Source organism: Strix uralensis, chromosome 3 (genome assembly GCF_047716275.1).
Source record: "Strix uralensis isolate ZFMK-TIS-50842 chromosome 3, bStrUra1, whole genome shotgun sequence".
Taxonomy (NCBI): Eukaryota; Metazoa; Chordata; class Aves; order Strigiformes; family Strigidae; genus Strix; species Strix uralensis.
The window spans coordinates 92,077,288-92,094,639 of record NC_133974.1 but is presented as its reverse complement, the minus strand read 5'-3'; the positions used below and the strand labels follow the sequence as shown (position 1 = coordinate 92,094,639).

Sequence of the window (17,352 nt, the reverse complement as noted above, 5' to 3'; positions counted from 1 at the left end):
CCCTCCGGCTGCGCAGGGCCGGGACCCCGACCCTGCGCAGCCGGAGGGCAGCAGCCGTCCTAGCCGCTGTCCCTGCTTCCCTGTTGTCCCTTCCCCCGTGAGGGAGCGGCCGCCCGGCTTTGCTGCGGGCCATTTCCCTCCCCCTCCGAGGGCGGCCGCCCCCCGCCGCCGGGCGGAGGGGCGTGACATGGCGGCCGGCCCTGAGGGGAGCGGCCCCCGCCCGCCGCGCGGCTCTCGCCGCCTCTCCGGAGTTTTCCGGGTGCTCCTCCGGGGCTGGCCGCCTAAACTTGTCACCAGTTTCATAACCCACTGTTAAAAATTGCCCCCGGCGACCTGCGCGCTTCGCTTGTGCCGCTGCCCCTCCGCGGCCGGTGGCTCCCCCCAGCCCTCGGTGCTGGCTTGCAGCCCCTGCGGTCCCTTGGCCCCCTGGCCAGGCCTGCGGGACCGGCTGCAGCTCCTTTGGTGTTAGGGGACGCGTTATGTAGTGTTTTCAGTTGAAAAGCGGTGGGGTTGATACACTCATTAATACATTAAAGGGCTGATAGGGATCTTGTGGTTAAAGAACTTGTGAACTGCTGGCCTACAGCCATTACTGTCAGATACTTCACTGATGGGCATGTTACCTTAACTCTAGTAACAGTCGATAATGCAACCTTCCTTGTTGTTCCTCTTTGGCTTTGTTTGCAAGAAAATATCTGTTGTAAACCTTAACGCTGTCCACATTACCAGCAGCCCACTGTTTGGTTCTCAGTTGACCATGTTTGAGATTGAAAAGTATCTACTTGGCTTCCTTTTTAGGTCTCCTTTCTTTGTCTCTTGCTTCCTGCCCATCTCTTTTCTTCCTATGTCATTTCTTGAAAGTACCATCTTTGTGAAGACTCTTGAGCCTGTTTAGCAATGCGAACCACTCCTCTGTTTTTTTTATTTTTATTTTTTAAATTAGTAGGGAAGTCATCTTTTTCATTGTGCTTTCTATGGTGACATCAAAGAACTGCTCTGAGAAGAGTGGCAGATGTGACATTCTTCGCTGAGGGTTCCCTTGTGGGAATTTAAAGGAAGTGGTCATGAGGACAAGAGAGTAATTTTTATTTTGACTTCAATGATTCAATGAAAAATTCATTAGTAATTGAATCATGTTTCTATTCACTACATCTAGTAAATACTATGTAGGAAGTAACTAGATTAGTTATGTGTAAGAACATCACGTGTCATATATCCAGTGGAGTGTCATAAATATCTTGACATTTTTTCACAGATGATACAGATCTGAAAAACTGCTTTGGAGGAAAAAAAAAATATGTTTTCCAGGACCTAAGAAATTCTGCCAGTGCATTAATAGTAATAACACTTTGCATATTTATAGTGCCCTTCAGCAGAGGCTAGCATGGCATTCCTCCTCCCCCATATATCCCTCAAAAGCTTGGTAAGTGTTACGGGTGAGACAGGAGGAAAGAAGTAGAGTATTTAAACTATTTAGCGAAGTCATGTATTAGCAGTGACAGAACTGGGAATATAACCCGATTACAAGTTGTTTTCTTGAACACCTTTGGCTCTTGCCAAAATGTCTCAATAAAGTTATTAGCTGTGCCTGGTGTTGCCACGAGCTGTAACAGCATTTATCTGCTGCAGAGTCATGTTCAGAAAGGTGCAAAATTCTTGGCTGTGTCTATAGACATCAGGCATTATGTCTGCTGTGACCATTTGCAGTTGAACGTTCTTTGATCCGTGTGAGAGGTTTGTGTTAGGGGGTTCAGCAACTACAGGATGCTTTTAGAAATTGTACGTGTACAGCTGAACGATGAGCAGCGTTACTTAAAAACCTGTTCTGTGCTCCTTCTGAAGCCTTTTGTTGGCTTGTATATTTGGAAATGCTTAACAGAATAATGGAAGTTTGTGGTTGGGCATTTTCTCTTTCTTGAGATAAAGATGCAGTGCTCCTGATTGTACTTTGCTAGTCTTCTATGCAATGTAAATGTTAGATTATCTGCTCTCTTGAGAGGCTGTGTGTCAGAAGATCTATTTTGTATGGTCTTCTTAGTATTTCATAATTTTTTTCTACAATTCATCTTGTTTCTTAGAGGTAGACTTTTTTTTATCTCCAATATTACAGTGCTTGGCTTCTGCTTTGTAGCTGTTGGTTAGTTAAGCTATACCCTCTCTCCAGAAAACACCTTGTAAGTCAGTCCCACTGTGACTTCCTATCTTCCTTTTCTTTCCCTCAGGGCTTATTTTTATTTTCTCTTTTTCTTTTCCTTGTAATTAATTGTGTGGAACTAAATGTGATATTCAGGTAGAGTACCTTTCTGTTGGGTTATGTGATGTTTGTTTGGGTGACACACACCCAACTTTATAACATATGTGAGTTGGCAGGCTGGGCAGTTTACTCTCTGTTCTTGGTTACTGGTCTAGTACTGCCTTTCCAAGGTTTTTCTTCCCATCGAGTGTCTATATTTTGCTTTCCCTGGGAAATATTCATGTTTATTCTGATTTTCTAATTATTTTTCTTGAACCTTTTGAAATTATTGTTGCCTGTATTATATCATCTTCCTCATTCAGGATGAAAGAAGACTTAAATATTTATATCTATGCAAGTATCATTAATAAGTTGTTTATTTCAAATGAGAATGAAAACAGATTCATACAGGGTTACCCTAGATGCTTATCTGCTAATTACATATTTCACTTTTAATGCTTGCTTTCTGTTTATGGTACTTCGACATCTGCAGATTGAAAAATTATCCTAAGAATAAACTTTCATGATGCCCTGTGAAGTAATTAACTAGAATAAATGTTAGCATTATTAATCCTTATTTTAGTATTCACAAGCTGTGTTTTATAGCATTATAATTTATTTTCATATCTTTTCAGAAATAAGTACTTTTCCTTTTCTTAGGTTCTTCTAGCAGCTGCTTGGGGGAGTTGACAAGAAAGGGTTTCCTGTTCTGCAAAAGTTTTAAACAACTCTTTTTTTTTTTTTTCATTCTGCATTTTTCTGGGCTGTGTTTCTGAGGCATTTCAGAGTTGTCATTATGTATTGGACAAGTCTATCGCAGAATAGCCAAGAGTTTGATCAAACGCATATGCAGGGCACTGAAATTCGCATCTTTGCTTGAGGCAATCTGGGTTTGAACAGCCTCCTGTATTGGTGTCTTGCCTTAACCATACGTCTTCTGACTGGTTGGGGGTGATTCTCAGTTGCAGATGCTATTTCCCTTTTAATTAGCCATCTGCCACCCCTGGGAGAAAACGATGGGGACTCTGCCCCTGCGGCTGGGACCCCCGCAGAGCTGAGTGCTGCCGATGCACGTCCTTGTCCCAGCAAGTGACAAAGCTGTTGAGCTCTGCTGCTTCTGGGCTGGATGAGCTTGGAAGGCTTTTGTGTGTGTGTATGGCTTTTGTTTTGACTAGAAATTTTGTCTTTGCAAGCAATGCATATGTTGCTGTGGAAAGTTTTGCTTCTGATAAACATTTTTCTGGCAAAAATGCTGATTTGCAGACTTTGGCATTTCTCTGCATTTCACAAATGTTCTAAATTGCAACAGACTGCTATGCTGTATGTAACTGCATGTATAGACACCTCGTATCCTGCTAAGGAATCTTCTAGCTCTTGTCCTCTACACTACTAAAGTTTTCATTTCTTCTGACTGGTAACTGTTTCTGTACAGTAGTAGAACTGCTTTGGAGTAGTGGGACCTGATAGGGTTACATTAAAATTATTTTTCCTGGGTAAACTTTCTTTTGAAAAGATCTGCAAGGAAATTATGGAGAATGGGTGGATACAATGTGCTTGTCTTTCCACAACTTTGTTAAAAATATTCCTTGTAAGACAGTGCCAAAAAAACCCCAAAACACCCAAATGATGGGGAAGGAGTTAATGAAACGAGATAAAATGTGGTTAAATGATAACAAACAACTGTAATAGAAGGAATGTGATGGAAATAATAGATAAACACTTGAGGTCAGTTATGGAAGTCAGATTTAGTAATGTTAGCTCTCTGGGGGGGGGGTCATGGATGGTGATCTTACCCCTTGCTGCTGCTTTTCTGAAGCAAGAGGCAGGCGGTGAAACCAGGCATGCTACGTGGTAAGAGCACGCCCCTGGAGATAGACAAGTTAAAGTAATGAGGAGAAGGGGCAAATCAGACAGATGGCTATGGCTATTTATAGTGTGGTCTAGGACATTCATTACTTGGTTCAGAAATAGTTGGTATTTACAGTTTGTTGGCTTTTAGATAACAGTACTTTTGCTGTATTAAGTTTCTAGTTAAAAATCATTCTGATAGATGGATAATCTGAAAATACTGTTCAGAGAAAAAGTAATGAGCAGTGAGTTGATTAAATCAGTTATTTAGTTAATAGAAAACTCCTAAAGATATGGTTTGGCCAATAAAATAGAAGATAAAATACAGTTTGAAGAAGTTTTGTATAAGATTTTGAAATATATGATGTGGGTTGAATCTCTGAGATTCTCTTTGAAAGATGAACTGGCAGAAGGGCTGTAGAAGTCTTCAGTAAAATATTTTTTCTCATAGGGCAGATATTACAAGGAAAACAGTAATTAATGTAAAATTCTTCTCCACCTCAGAAGGACAGTATTTTCAACTTTATTTTTTTAAATGCATCAGATAAATCAAAAGAAAGGAGGAATAAAATAAGCCATGGTCACAGCGCTGAGGTGTGTTTAGTTGGGAAAGGTGATGCTAAATGGGTCTTGGTGACTACCAGATATCCTTTCTTTTGCTAAGTTTTTTTAGCAAACTTTCTAGTTGAGGAATTCATGGGAAGCAACGAAGAGAAGCTTCTGTACTCTTCTTTCTTGTTTGCTTATATGAATGTTTGCCAACTAATCCCAATATACTTATCGATAAGCTGTCATGGCTTGTTTTATTTAAGTTAGGAGGACTAGTGGGAGTAAATGTTCAGTGACAACAGAGTTGCGTTATAGACATTTGTAGCTTTTGAAGAGAAGCAGAATATAAATACAAACTGATGAGACTGGTTCTTTGCAAGTCTGTACTTGGTTTTTATAGTAGTTTGATTTTTTTTGTGTGGTGTTTTTTTGTTTTTTAAATTGTGTAAATGATCCAAGCATTTTTCAGCATCAAATCTTCCCATTCTTCTCAAATCTGTTAAACTTGTAATTTAGTTTAAGTGTAATGAAAATGTGTTACTTAAATGGGCCTAACTCTTTTAGGAAAGTGCTGCTGTAAATACTGATGTGGCCAAACAGAGTTTTGCAATGTTACATTGTCTCCAAGTGGTCTTTAAAGCTTACAAACACTTTTCACAGAAAGTTATACTTTAGAAAACAAGAGGATTTTCTGGTTTTCATGATTTGCTATAGAGTTGTTGAATTAAGCAAAAATGGAGTAAGTTGTTATGTTCTAGGTGGAAAACTTTGTTTTTCGATGTCAGGTTAGCATATGGTGAAACATCCTGTGTCTCTTTACTAGTTATATAATTTAAATCGGTATCTCTGTGTCCTACTCAAATTATAGCCCTCCTTTTTCTGTTAAAGATCTTGGCTCATGTCAGTTTTATTGCATCAGGGGTAAGTAACCCTGCACTGTTTGAACACCAAGTTGCAACTATAACTCAGCTGTTACCAACATTTCAGTAGACACTGAGACTTTATTTACTAATTCTAGAATAGGCTGTGTAAAATTCCCCAAGGAATACCATATGCATCTCCAGAGGCTTTTGGTTCATCTTTCTTTAATGCTAAAAGAAATAAGGCTGTACAAATGCCAAGCCTCAACTAAAATGATAACCATACAGAGTTTTCTGGGAAAATAGGTATTGATCAGCAACCTATTCACATATTTGGTTTCATAAGGCTTCCAGGCCTTGTCAAGTCCTTCTTTTTAAGTTCCTTAGCTAGAAAGTGGCAAGAACTGACTTAGAAATAGGTGAAGGATTGTTATGTTTTGTTTTTAAATGCTGAGAGATGCTTAGATACTTGAAACAGCTCTTCTGTATCACTTCAGAGTGCTTAGGATCTGAACTTTGCAGACAATACACTAGAAATAAAAATATTCTGAAATGTGAAAACAAAGGTTCACTTTGTCATAGTGACCTGTTCTGTATGGGCCTGTAGATGGATTCATCTAGAAGATGTTATTTTCCTGTTTGAAAAGAGTTTGCTATATGCTAACTAATATTGAATATTTTGAAAATAACCCAGTGACAAAGAAGTTAAATTAAAGATTGCAGTGTGGAAAGACTGCTTTTTTTTTCTGCTCTTAGCCAGAAATATGTTTCCCTTTAGGGCAGTCACATAGGGCAGGATTGCAAAAGCATTGGAACAAATATGGCATGCACGATATTCAGATCCAAGCTTGTAAACAGGAGGTGAGAACAAAATCAGTTATTTTTGTATCTGTTTCACTGGATGCTCTAGTCAGTTCAGGGTGGTGGTGCATGCTTGAATACAAGGAGTAGCTGTTCCTGGCTGTAGGAGTAAGAAATGGAAGTGCACCGATTGCCTTTGCAAATACTCGTGTGGCCAGGTCTGGTTTACTCCTCTTTTTGTTACCAAAGCCAAATCTAAAAATCTCCAGATTTGTTCTCCCTTGTCTTGGTATACCCCAAGACATTCATTCAGCCTGTGAACTACCATTGTCTCTGTTTAAGTGTGGGCCATAAGTCTGTTTATCAGTCCTGGTGCTGACTGCTTTTGCTGCATTTCTGCCTTTCTTGTACAGCAAGTGGAAAGCAATTATATTTGAGCATTTGCAATTTGGACTCCAGCTCATAATATGTTAATATTTTGTGACATGTCATTGCAGTGTTGCCTATAGAATTATATCACGTTTAAAACTTGCTCTCTTTTTGTCCTTACATCAGTCTGCATGGAGTGTGCTCCTGGGACTCAAAAGAAGAAAAAAAAGTTAATGCTCACCCCTTAAGTAAGTGTACTACAGAAATGGCTGTGAGATTAGAGAAAATTTTTGCTTATGAAGAATGATCGAATAAACTGAATATACATTGCTTGGCTAACTCGGCAAGTATTTTGATGTTTGCAGTTGTTAGAACAGTGAAAGGCAGCACTGAAGGGTGGATAGAAGCAAGACTGGCTATCTGAACAGAGATCTGCCTAGTAAAACACTTCAAACTGCAGAAAGAAAAGTCTTCCTCTTGGTAGAGATGCTTAAATTAGTAAGGTATTGCCAGGAATAAGTTACTAAATAATTTTTGGTTCTAGATAATCTATTAGGAATTTTGAGTTCACTGATAAAAAATTGTTTTTCAAACAATCTTTTCCAAGAGATGAAGAATGTAAGTAAATGGCTTTTTCAACTATCTTTTTTTACCATAAGCTAAATCTTTGATCTCTTTCGGATGGTTTAATTTTTTCAGGGCTTAGTTGTGATGCCGGTTCTAGGACATCTCTGACAAGTCCAGCAAAAACAATTTTCCAGTACCAGATTGTGCTGTGCACTTAGTCCTACGAGGTGCTATCGTCCAGCATGAGCAGATGATAAAAAGGACGAAGTGCTTCTGTGCGGGGTGAAGCTAAACATGCCGCAGTGCCTGCCACACCTTTCAGCCTGTGACCCCACTTCAGTTTTGTGTTATCTTAGATGGCTACAGGCACTTACAAAAGCTTCCTAGCCTCTCTTGGCGTGGAGTGCTAGGAGGTGTGTGTTGCAATGTTAAGTACGGTGCCTGAAAAATTGTTTGCCAGTTCTACTAGATCACTGGTATTTCCCTTCCCCCTCTCCTGTACATGTTTATCTCTTCTCCTCTCACCCCCTGGGCATACCTACACTTATTTACAAATATACTTAAATATGTAGTGCTTCAGTGAGCCAACTATAATCTAAGATACAGAGCACCCTGTCAGCCTGCAGAATCCTTCTGGCAGATCTCGGTAGACCGGTTAGCATGACTGTTCCAGGCTGATTCATCTGTATATGTATTTAGTGATTTTAGCTATCTACATATTTTTTGCAATACTTCTCTTGCAGTTTTTTCCCTCCCTTTTCTCTTTCTCTTGACCTGTGAAGACCTTGTTGTTGAATTATGGACGCAGTATATACAGAATTGTGTCTTAGTAGCTCTTGCTTTGTCAGATAATGCCTGTTGATCTTCAAGTGCCCATAAATTTGAAGTGAGGTTTACTTTAAAATATTAAGATAAATATTTTAAAGAAAAAAATGCAGAGGCTTTTTATAGTTCTTGAGTCCTAACAATTTTAAAATCACCCTTAACTTGAAATAGCTGTACAATTCAGGATTTTTTTAGTTGATACTAAACACGCATCACTTTTTTTGCAGCCATAGTACTGTTTCTTTTTAAACATTTTCCGTTAAATAATTTTTTAATCTCTTTCTGTTTTGTAATGTAAAGGCATCCGCCTAAAAAGGTGTGCAGATATAATACACTTTTTGACATCGTTGTCGTTGTGGTTGCTGATTCCAGGAAGTGTAAATTTTAGTTTACTTTTTTAAACATTGGTAAAATCCAAATTTATTAAGATGCAATTTCATTATTTGATGCTAAGCCTGTATTAGGGAGTCAATAACATTTTAAAAAAAGTTGTTTCTAACCCAGTGCTACCTAGAACATTGCCTCGCCCTTTTGCCCACTTCACAGTAATGTGACCTTAGAGGCTTTTGGGGAATTTCTTAACAATGTTGTTGCCCATCAGAATTTTTTTTTAACATAAGAATGAATGTTATTTTTAAAATCTCTTGGTAAAGTAGTGGAATAGTTAAGATAGCTACAGTGCTGTCAATTTAGACCGGATGTGCATGGAACTTCTAAGTTTTGTTGCAGTTGGTAATACTAAACACTTTAACGAGATAAAGTGGAAAAAAAACCCCAAACTGGACTGTACAATTGTAGCTGAAATAGACTGTCCCAGGCATCTCTCTTCCCAGTATTCTCTGTTTTTTTGGGGGTTTTTATTTTTTGGGTTTTTTTGGTTTTTTTTTCCGTCCTGACTGTCTTGCTTTTAATTTCTCAGTTGAGCTATAATACAGTAACTTGTAGCACTTATCCTGGAATAAACTTGAGGCGGATGCTGCCTTGATTCCTCGCTGCGGAGCCAGCGGGGCTGGGCGCTTTATGGAGACGATGCGCCCCACCCATAAGGCGAGGAACAATACGAGTTTTTGTGTGATCCCCGTAGGCAGTTCAGAGGTTTGCAGTGACAAGCTTACAACTTTATGCATTTTAACCTTATTAGCTAGAAGGTCAGTTGTCGCAGAACCTGTTTGTTGGGCATATTTGTGAATTCTTGAAATTTTTGGCAAACCTTTCCAGGAGTGGCCAAAGCATAAGTGTAGAACGGTGTCACAGGTCATTCAGAGCGGAAGCAATCCTCCTTTGCTCTCCTACTCCCTCAGGTAGTGCAGGCTTCAGTTTAGACTTGCAGTAAAGCTGCAACCATAGGAAACGGCCTGTGGAATCTGACTCTATTGATAAAATTCTGTCGTTTATGTCCAAATTATAAGAAAACTGTAGTTGTACAGTTCAGTTATACTTTTCATTGCATTTAAACCCAGGCCGCCTACACTTTAAATGTTTGCACTGACATTTAGACAGGTGTTGGCTAAATATTTTGGTCGGAAATGGTGACCCTAGAGTTATCACTGTTTTGTTCTAGAGACTGAGAAAATATTGCTAGATCTCATCATTTGCCATTTTAGATATTTAAACTCAGCATAGTCATTTATGCAGTTTTCATTTATAGTACAAATTGTTTCACTTATGATATGAACATTTAGGTTCCTCTGCATATTTTCAGTTAATTGCCAAACATTGTAAAGAATGAAATCTGCTTATGACATATGGACTGTTACAGTATTACTGTTAGTATAAAATTTCAGTTATTATTTTAATGCTGTCCTTATGTGCATTACAAACAAACCTGAATATTATCATTAAGAATGTCTTAAATAAAATTTGAGCTTACATGTGTAACTGATGTTTTGTTGTCCACTGGGGCTGACTTAATTGTAATTATCCAGTACTTACATAAATGAGGAATAAGGGTTGCTAACATCCTGTGGGAAAGAGGGGTAATATTCTCCTTATTTTTCGTATATTATGAAAATGACCAAATGTAAGCATTCTTCTTTTCAGAGCCAGAATTTCTCAAAAATAATGAGTATTGGACATAGGGATGCTACTCAGAAGAAAAGCATGAACAAACTGTGTTAGAAACTCCAGCCTCCAAGGAGAGAGCAAAATTATTCTCAAGCCCTCTGGTGCACCTGTCTGTTTCTTGATTTGCCAGTAAAACTACCGATCTGTAAAGTATGTAGTAACCTTGAAAGATCCTGGCAATAAGCTTGTGTAGGGCTGGAGTGACGGTTCTTGGGCCGTGAATTCCACTCTGTTGTTGCTGCATGCTTTTCAAGTAAGAAACACAAGGATTTCTTGGAAGTCCAGGAAAAAAGAAAAGTTATAAGACATCAGTAGGAGCGTTGGCATACCACTGACAATAAAAGATGTACAAAGAATCAATTAATATTTCTTCCAGTGCTCTTTCTTTCTGTGCAATATATGTATAATATATACAGCCTGCCAGTGGCCCTGAGGTGGGAGATCACAATCCTTTTCCTTTATGTTGAATCATAAGATGTAGATGCTTCAGCTCCAGAGGTAGAGTTAGGAACATTATTTACATTCTTTTATATGCTCTAAGAAGCTTCTGGTAACAGTTTTGAATTTTGGTTCTCAAATGGTTAGTCAGACAAGTCATGGAGCCAGACCTGCCCTGTATCAGAAGCGTGACTGCTCATTTTCACATGAAGGAGGTGTCGTATGATATTTCTTAATCAAATCCCTTTATATCTCTCTCTTTTACAAAAGTAAGCTGTCAAAACTACAGAGAAGTTGCATTTTTTTCTTTGTTTAGGCTGCTACCAGTGGAAGATGACTTTAACCTCAATTTTTAGCATGGTAATGCTGGCTTGACCTTTGTAGTAGTGCAGTGCATGAGCCAGGCCATTATTGGCTGTCCTTTGCCAACCTGCTGGGTAAAAATGCCTCATTCCAGCTTGTTTAGTTAGTTCATTCTTAGAAATCGCTTGTAGACAGCAGGTCACATCATAGATCGCTTCAGCTTGTGTCCTGATGACATTGGATGATCTTTTTCATTGCAGCCAAATGCATATTTACATCATGTTCTACTGTTTTTAATAGTGTGCTTTGATGTTCTCTCACTTTTTGGCTCGAAGAGCACTGTTTAGTTCTGCTGGGCCTATTTGGAGGCAGGGAGAGAGAAATCACTGTCACAGTGCGCATCATAACCTGGGTGTCTGTACAGTTACTGCGAACTAAGTTGTCTGTGCTTGAGGTGTTCCTCTTGTTATTGAGAAGGATGGTGACCTTGTTGAGTTGACATTCTTCTTGCACAGTTACATTCTTTAGGGTAGGAAATGCTGACTCCAGTGCCAGCATTTCTTTCTTCTGTGCCTTTCCCTAAACCTGAGCATAAAACGAATGTTAGAATTCAGTTGTAGTTTTTTGTTCCTCACAGTCTGAGTGTTAAGCGAGAAGCTTGATGCCCAAGTGACAGAGGCCTTTCTTTTGATTCAGCTGAGGGTTTTTTGGCAGTCAAATGCATTTCCTCCATTGAAGGTGGAGACTGACTTCACTGGAGAGCAGCCAGTGTTTTTCACTCATCATAAACTGGCTGCTCTAGTTGGTGACGGGTGGTTAAGGATTCTTCAGGTGTCTATCAAGCTGTTTACTGGCTGTACTTGAGCAATGAAATTATGTCAGCTGGTGTCATATTTTAGAGCAGCTGCTGTAGCTGGCCACCAGCAAATGGCCTTTTGGAGTAAGATTCATCTTGCCTGATCTCCAAAATTGAACTGAGTTAGTTGTGTGCATTCCCTTTATAGTTGGTGGAGAGAAAATGGCGCTTACAGACACTGTTTTTCTAACCTTGGGGTAAAAATCTGAAGTCAGATAAATTATTCTTTAGAAGTGTCTGTCTCTAACTAAAGTATCTGGGAACTGCTTGCAAGGTTGTGGCAGGCAAGGAGAGGATACTCCTGCTCTTTTCTCCCTGGCTTTGCTAGACATTGGTACAGGCTGCAGTATTTACAGAAAACACTGTTTACAGAACTGCACTGGGCATTGATATAAATGAAAGGCTTACTCGTTTTCACGTTCAACAGCTGATGGTCTAGATCAGTTGCCTTTTATCCTGTTTGTGCTTCTCAAGAGCCAGATGAGATACTTGGAGACTTAGCTGCAAAGGTGGCAGAAAGCTTCTGATCCTGAAAATGGCAGGTGGCTTGCCATGCAGGTGAGGCCAAGGCATGAAGTGGTGACTGCCTGTAGGTATTTTTGTCTAAAAGTGTATTCATGAGTTGAGAGAGCACAAGAACCTGCCCCTTACAATGGACCTGATTTGACCATCAGGTACAAAACCAGGTAGTTCTGCTTTCATGATGAGGAGTGAATATCTTGTATATATCATAATTTTCTATTTAAAGGAGATTTTTTCACAGTCAACTAAATACTTATTCTCTGCTGGAAATCGGTAAAGGTTAGGTGTCTGTTTTCCACTTTTATTTATTTCTATACCACTTCTCTCCTCATCTTCCTCACCAAAATACCTTTCCCTGTTTTCCATTTTTTCTCTCTCTTAATTACAGTATTTCTGGAGAGCTTTCTTTAACCTATTTAGTAAGTATTATAATTAACACTTGGCATGTATTACAAACAGGGTTTTATTTTTCTTTTAGCTGAACATGCTGTACTTCAGTTCTTTGACTAGTATCATGTATCTAACATGTATCTATAGAACAGCACATTAATTATATACTACTTCAGTTAGTGAGCAGAAATACTTAATCATTTCCTGCTTATTGTTGGTAAATGTTTTTATCTGCTGCAGGTTTTTTGTATGCTTGTTTTATCTATTCCTTATCCTTTATTCAATGTTTAGCCAAGAGAGGAAATAAACCCTGTCAAACAAACTAAAATTGCTTTATTTCTTATCTTTTTTTTTTGATCTGTAATGAGCATGCAGTTTAGAAGGCTTATCTATGTAGTGTTTTGTCTAAGCATTTAATGTTTGTGAAACACAGTAAGCCAATTTCTTCTGAACTGTACAAATTTTAAAATAACTTGGGGGAGACACACACACTTAAGACCTATGCTGAATGGCTTTAAGGAAGCAGATTCTAAATTGAACACTTCCTTTTGCAGGCCCAGATTGCCTTTCTACAAGGTGAAAGGAAAGGACAAGAAAATCTGAAGAAGGATCTAGTGCGAAGAATCAAAATGCTGGAATATGCACTTAAACAGGAAAGGTATGCTGCTTTAGTGATGAGTACATGATGGAGAAATTCTGAAGACATACTTTCTTTTGCCTTTGTATTTGACATAAACAAAAAATATTTCTTTTGTATATATGTGGTTCTCAAACTGACAGGTATTAACCTGAATAAACCTTGTAGTCTAAATGTCCGCATAATGGTAAAAACAATAGCTAACATAGTATGACTCCAAAAACATGCAAATAAAACCCATGTTTAATCAATGATGAATACTTTTTCCTTGGTAAAATTCCACCTAACTGTATAGATTATACCCCAGAATTACAGTGTATTCTCTTTTTGTTCAAAGTAGTGGCTTTGTTTAATAATCTCTGACAACTGAAATCTTGAATAGCTGTCTTCAGTCTAGTAATTACTGTTTTTTAATCTTGCTAAGTTTTCAGTCTTTTCAGTATGATAGACTCTACAGGAATATATTCTGGAGGCTAATTGTGTAAGGACTGAAAAAAATGTTCATGTTTACCAGTTAATCAGATGTCTGTTTCTTTGTTCACAGGGATTTCGTAAGTCCTCGGTCTACTTTACCATTTTATTCTTACATATATTTTCCTGTTATTCTAGTCTTTGAGGCAAACAAATTGATTGGGTTTTTATCATGTTTCCAGAAGCCTTTCTGTTCAACCAATTTATTTTAGGCCAAGTTTAGTTTTAAAATCTTTTTTATTAGTAAAATATCTTTTAAAATTCTTAACCAAAGAGTGTACTTACGGTACTACTGCAGAGCAATCATTGCTTACATACCATTTTCCTATCAGATAATTCCTACTTCTCCATAATAAAATATTAATAAAATCTCTTTAAAATAGTTTGTATTAGTAGAAATAAGATTAGAAATATACACATACGCAAATGAAGAATAGGATATTGTTACCAGATAATTTAAGGTAGACACTATAGTTATACATCACTGTATTGCATTTTGATTTGCTCATCTTATATGGGCTGCTTCAGCACATGAGATATGCCTTGCACCATCCAGTTTGACTCTTTTCAGTAGCGACCAGTTCATCAGCTAGCATGGAGCTGCAGCCTGTTTCCTGGCCAGCAGTAGCCACAGGGTCCAGCCTAATTGCTTCCCCTTTGGGGAGCTCTCAGAGGAATGCTTAAGGTAGATACGCTTTTTGCCCAGGCCTTATGGTACTGATCTTATGTCAAATAGCACAGAAAAATATCAAATGTATGTTTAATGGAGCTTGCAGTTTATAGCCATGGAAAGGCTTAAATTTGAGGCATGATTATAAAGATTAGAGTCACTTTAAAAGGCCAGAGGCAACGGAGTACTGTCTTGTGCAGTTAAAGATATGCTCTAAGGTATATAAATTCAGTAAGATTTCTTGTATTTCAAAACTGAGGGATCTATTCCTGGTTACTTAGGGATATCTCTAATACTTCATGATAACCCAGATAAATTAGCAATTTATCTAAAATTGTCAGGCTATGCAACTACATTTCCATGTGCTATCAGAGAAGCTTTGAAAGATTTAAAAAAACAAATCAAATTTCCATATGGATAGTGAAAATGTCCCCCAGTTGCATTCAGTAAAATCTACCTAAATTAAGACATTTAAATCCTAATACAGCAGTTACTGTCAGCATTAGGAAAAAACACCTGGTGCTTTCTTATTAGCAGTTTTTACTTTAGGTATCTTTCATCTTTTGTTGCATTTTTTTCTACAGTGTATGGTATTAGCCTCAGTTGCTCAGGTCAGTAGGCTACAGTCAACTGATACAATCCAGTTTGACAGTTGCAGTGAGAGTGTGCAATGGTTTTTAAAGTAAGTATGATGCTTGTGAATGATGTGTGCTGGAGACAGCTATTTATAAGAGTTTGTAGTGTTAAACAACAGTATTATTTGCCAGTTTCTGAAGAATCAGTCTTGTACTTCTGCTGGAAATGTCTCTCAGCAAGTGTTCTTGCTTGATAGTTACAAGAATGGCAACATACTGAGCTTGGAAGCACTGCTCTCTTTCCCAGTGTTTTCCTAAATCAGCCGCCGGCCAGGTCAAGCAGTAGTCAGTTGAGATGCTGGCATTTTCCACTGGGATCTCAGAGCTGGAAAATGAAATCCTACAAGGTAGGAGGAAAACATTTCTGGTCAAGTTAGGGGAAAGTTGGTGCGGGTGGGAGGGGGCAGGGAAGCGTTCCTGTGTTCTTTCATTTCCGCCCTGGCCTTACAGCATAGCAAATCTTTTTTAGCTAGATGAAATGAGTAACCTGACAGAATATGACATTGTTGCCCAGTGTAGTTCATGTTCGCGATGCCCTCAGGAAACCACAAGCAAGAAATGAGTGACATTGGTTTTCTCAGGTATATGCTTTTATGAGCTGCTATTCTGTATAGTGGGTGTTCAGCATTTCTTCTATCAACCAAATGTTTTCAAAGTTTACTGTAAATAAACAACTTTGGAAGCATTGTCATTGTTCTCTATTTCATGGCACTGACATAATTTTATAGTGGGTAAGGTAGAAAATTAGTTTCAGTTACAGATTGTCATGTGTTTTGACAAGTTTTAATGTTCGGTCTTTATGTAAGAGTACCTTTTTTGTTGTATGTATAAGAAGTCCAGTTATTTCTGCTGAAGAGTCTTAATACACTGAAGAGCAAAGAGCTTAGAAGGAGATAGTTAATAGTCAAGCACAATCATTTCTGCAACAGCAGTTTTGATGTAGTTTTGCCAACATCCAGTAGATTGCAGTGTGAGGCTGTTCACAGTTGAGGGTTACTTTCTATTACTTTATCAATACTTGCTCCACCAGCAGTAAATTGCATTGTTTCCTCTGGATTTTCAGGAGCTAGCTGACATGTAGTACTGTTTCTCTCAAGTACATGTCCTATTTCATCTAGTCTAGCTCATTTCCTGTCTTGGCATATTTCAGCCAAAGAACTGGACTCCTGAGCCATGTCTCTAGAAACACTTGATTTAATTTTATGTTGTTTTCTGCACTGGTGTGTCTGATCAGTGTAAGGCTGGCGCCTTCTCCCCTGGGTAGAGTATCTCGCCGTGCTGTTCCTGGCAGTCATTCTTGTTTATGTCTCTTGGTTTGGCGGCAGCTCCCAGATCTTCTGCGGATGTTTTGGCAGGCTCCCTCAGCGCAGCTGGATCAGATGCTTCAGGTCTGGCGACAGATATTTCCAAGAAATAGTGGCCTTTTTTGATCGGGATCAAACTTGTTTCTCTGTGAAGTATTCCGATAAGTTTCACTGCTCTTGGTCTTAGGAAATTTAAAAGGATGAAATCTTTTAGCATTTTCCTAAGCAACTCTTGAAGTGTTGTGGTAGCCATGTTGAATGTGTCCAAGCACTGTTTGCGTAGAAGACACATAGTTTAAAGAAAATACTGCTAATCAAAAAAGGAGAATTGTGTAATGAAGTGCAAAAGCCAGAGCAGTGGTAATATTCATGCTTATTTGAGTAAGGGCATCTACCCGGTAACATAGTTTCACAGCCCCAAAATTGCTCTCTTCTTGAAGGCTAGTTTTGAGATGGAAAATACCTTCTTTAAAGTTGTATGCTTCAGCTAGTTATTTTCAAGTCATTTTTCAGTCTCTGCATACTGTTAATAATTCAGATGTAATTTTTGGGAATTGTAGGTAAATTATCCAAGTTGAACAAGTTTCAGATAATAAAGGGTCATCTTTGTGATTTGCTTCCCTCCTTCTTCCCCAGCCCCAAAACCACTGTCCTTGTTTTTGACCAGATGATAAAAAGGTTTGAGAAAGTTGGACTTTTCTTTATACTTATTTATAGAAAAAATACATTTACTTTTTTTTGTGATAATAGTATCTCACTGCTGTGGTGTGTGAACTAGAGTTCAATGTGAACTGCAGAGGGCCAGTTTAAAGCTGGTAACAAGTGGACTATGTGGTTTCTGAAAAACTGAGAAATTGAGCATGGCAGGTTAGCAGGAGATATTCCGTTATTGTAGAAATAGATTAAATATAAACATGCTAATGGAATAAGCTATATTCAGAATTTGTATAGAAGAGAATTAAAGTTTCTTTTGTGAGAAGTTTCATAGCCTTTGATTGCAGTATGTGTAA

At 38.5% G+C, this 17,352-nt stretch overlaps 1 protein-coding gene across 1 annotated transcript in view; it reads left to right on the top strand.

The window, feature by feature from the left end:
- The window catches only part of STRN (striatin), a 72,914-nt gene that overhangs the window by 566 nt on the left and 54,996 nt on the right, over positions 1-17,352 (top strand). Inside the window, 1 exon segment of the mRNA XM_074863321.1 lies at positions 13,180-13,283. Coding sequence (XP_074719422.1) covers positions 13,180-13,283 — 104 coding nt within the window.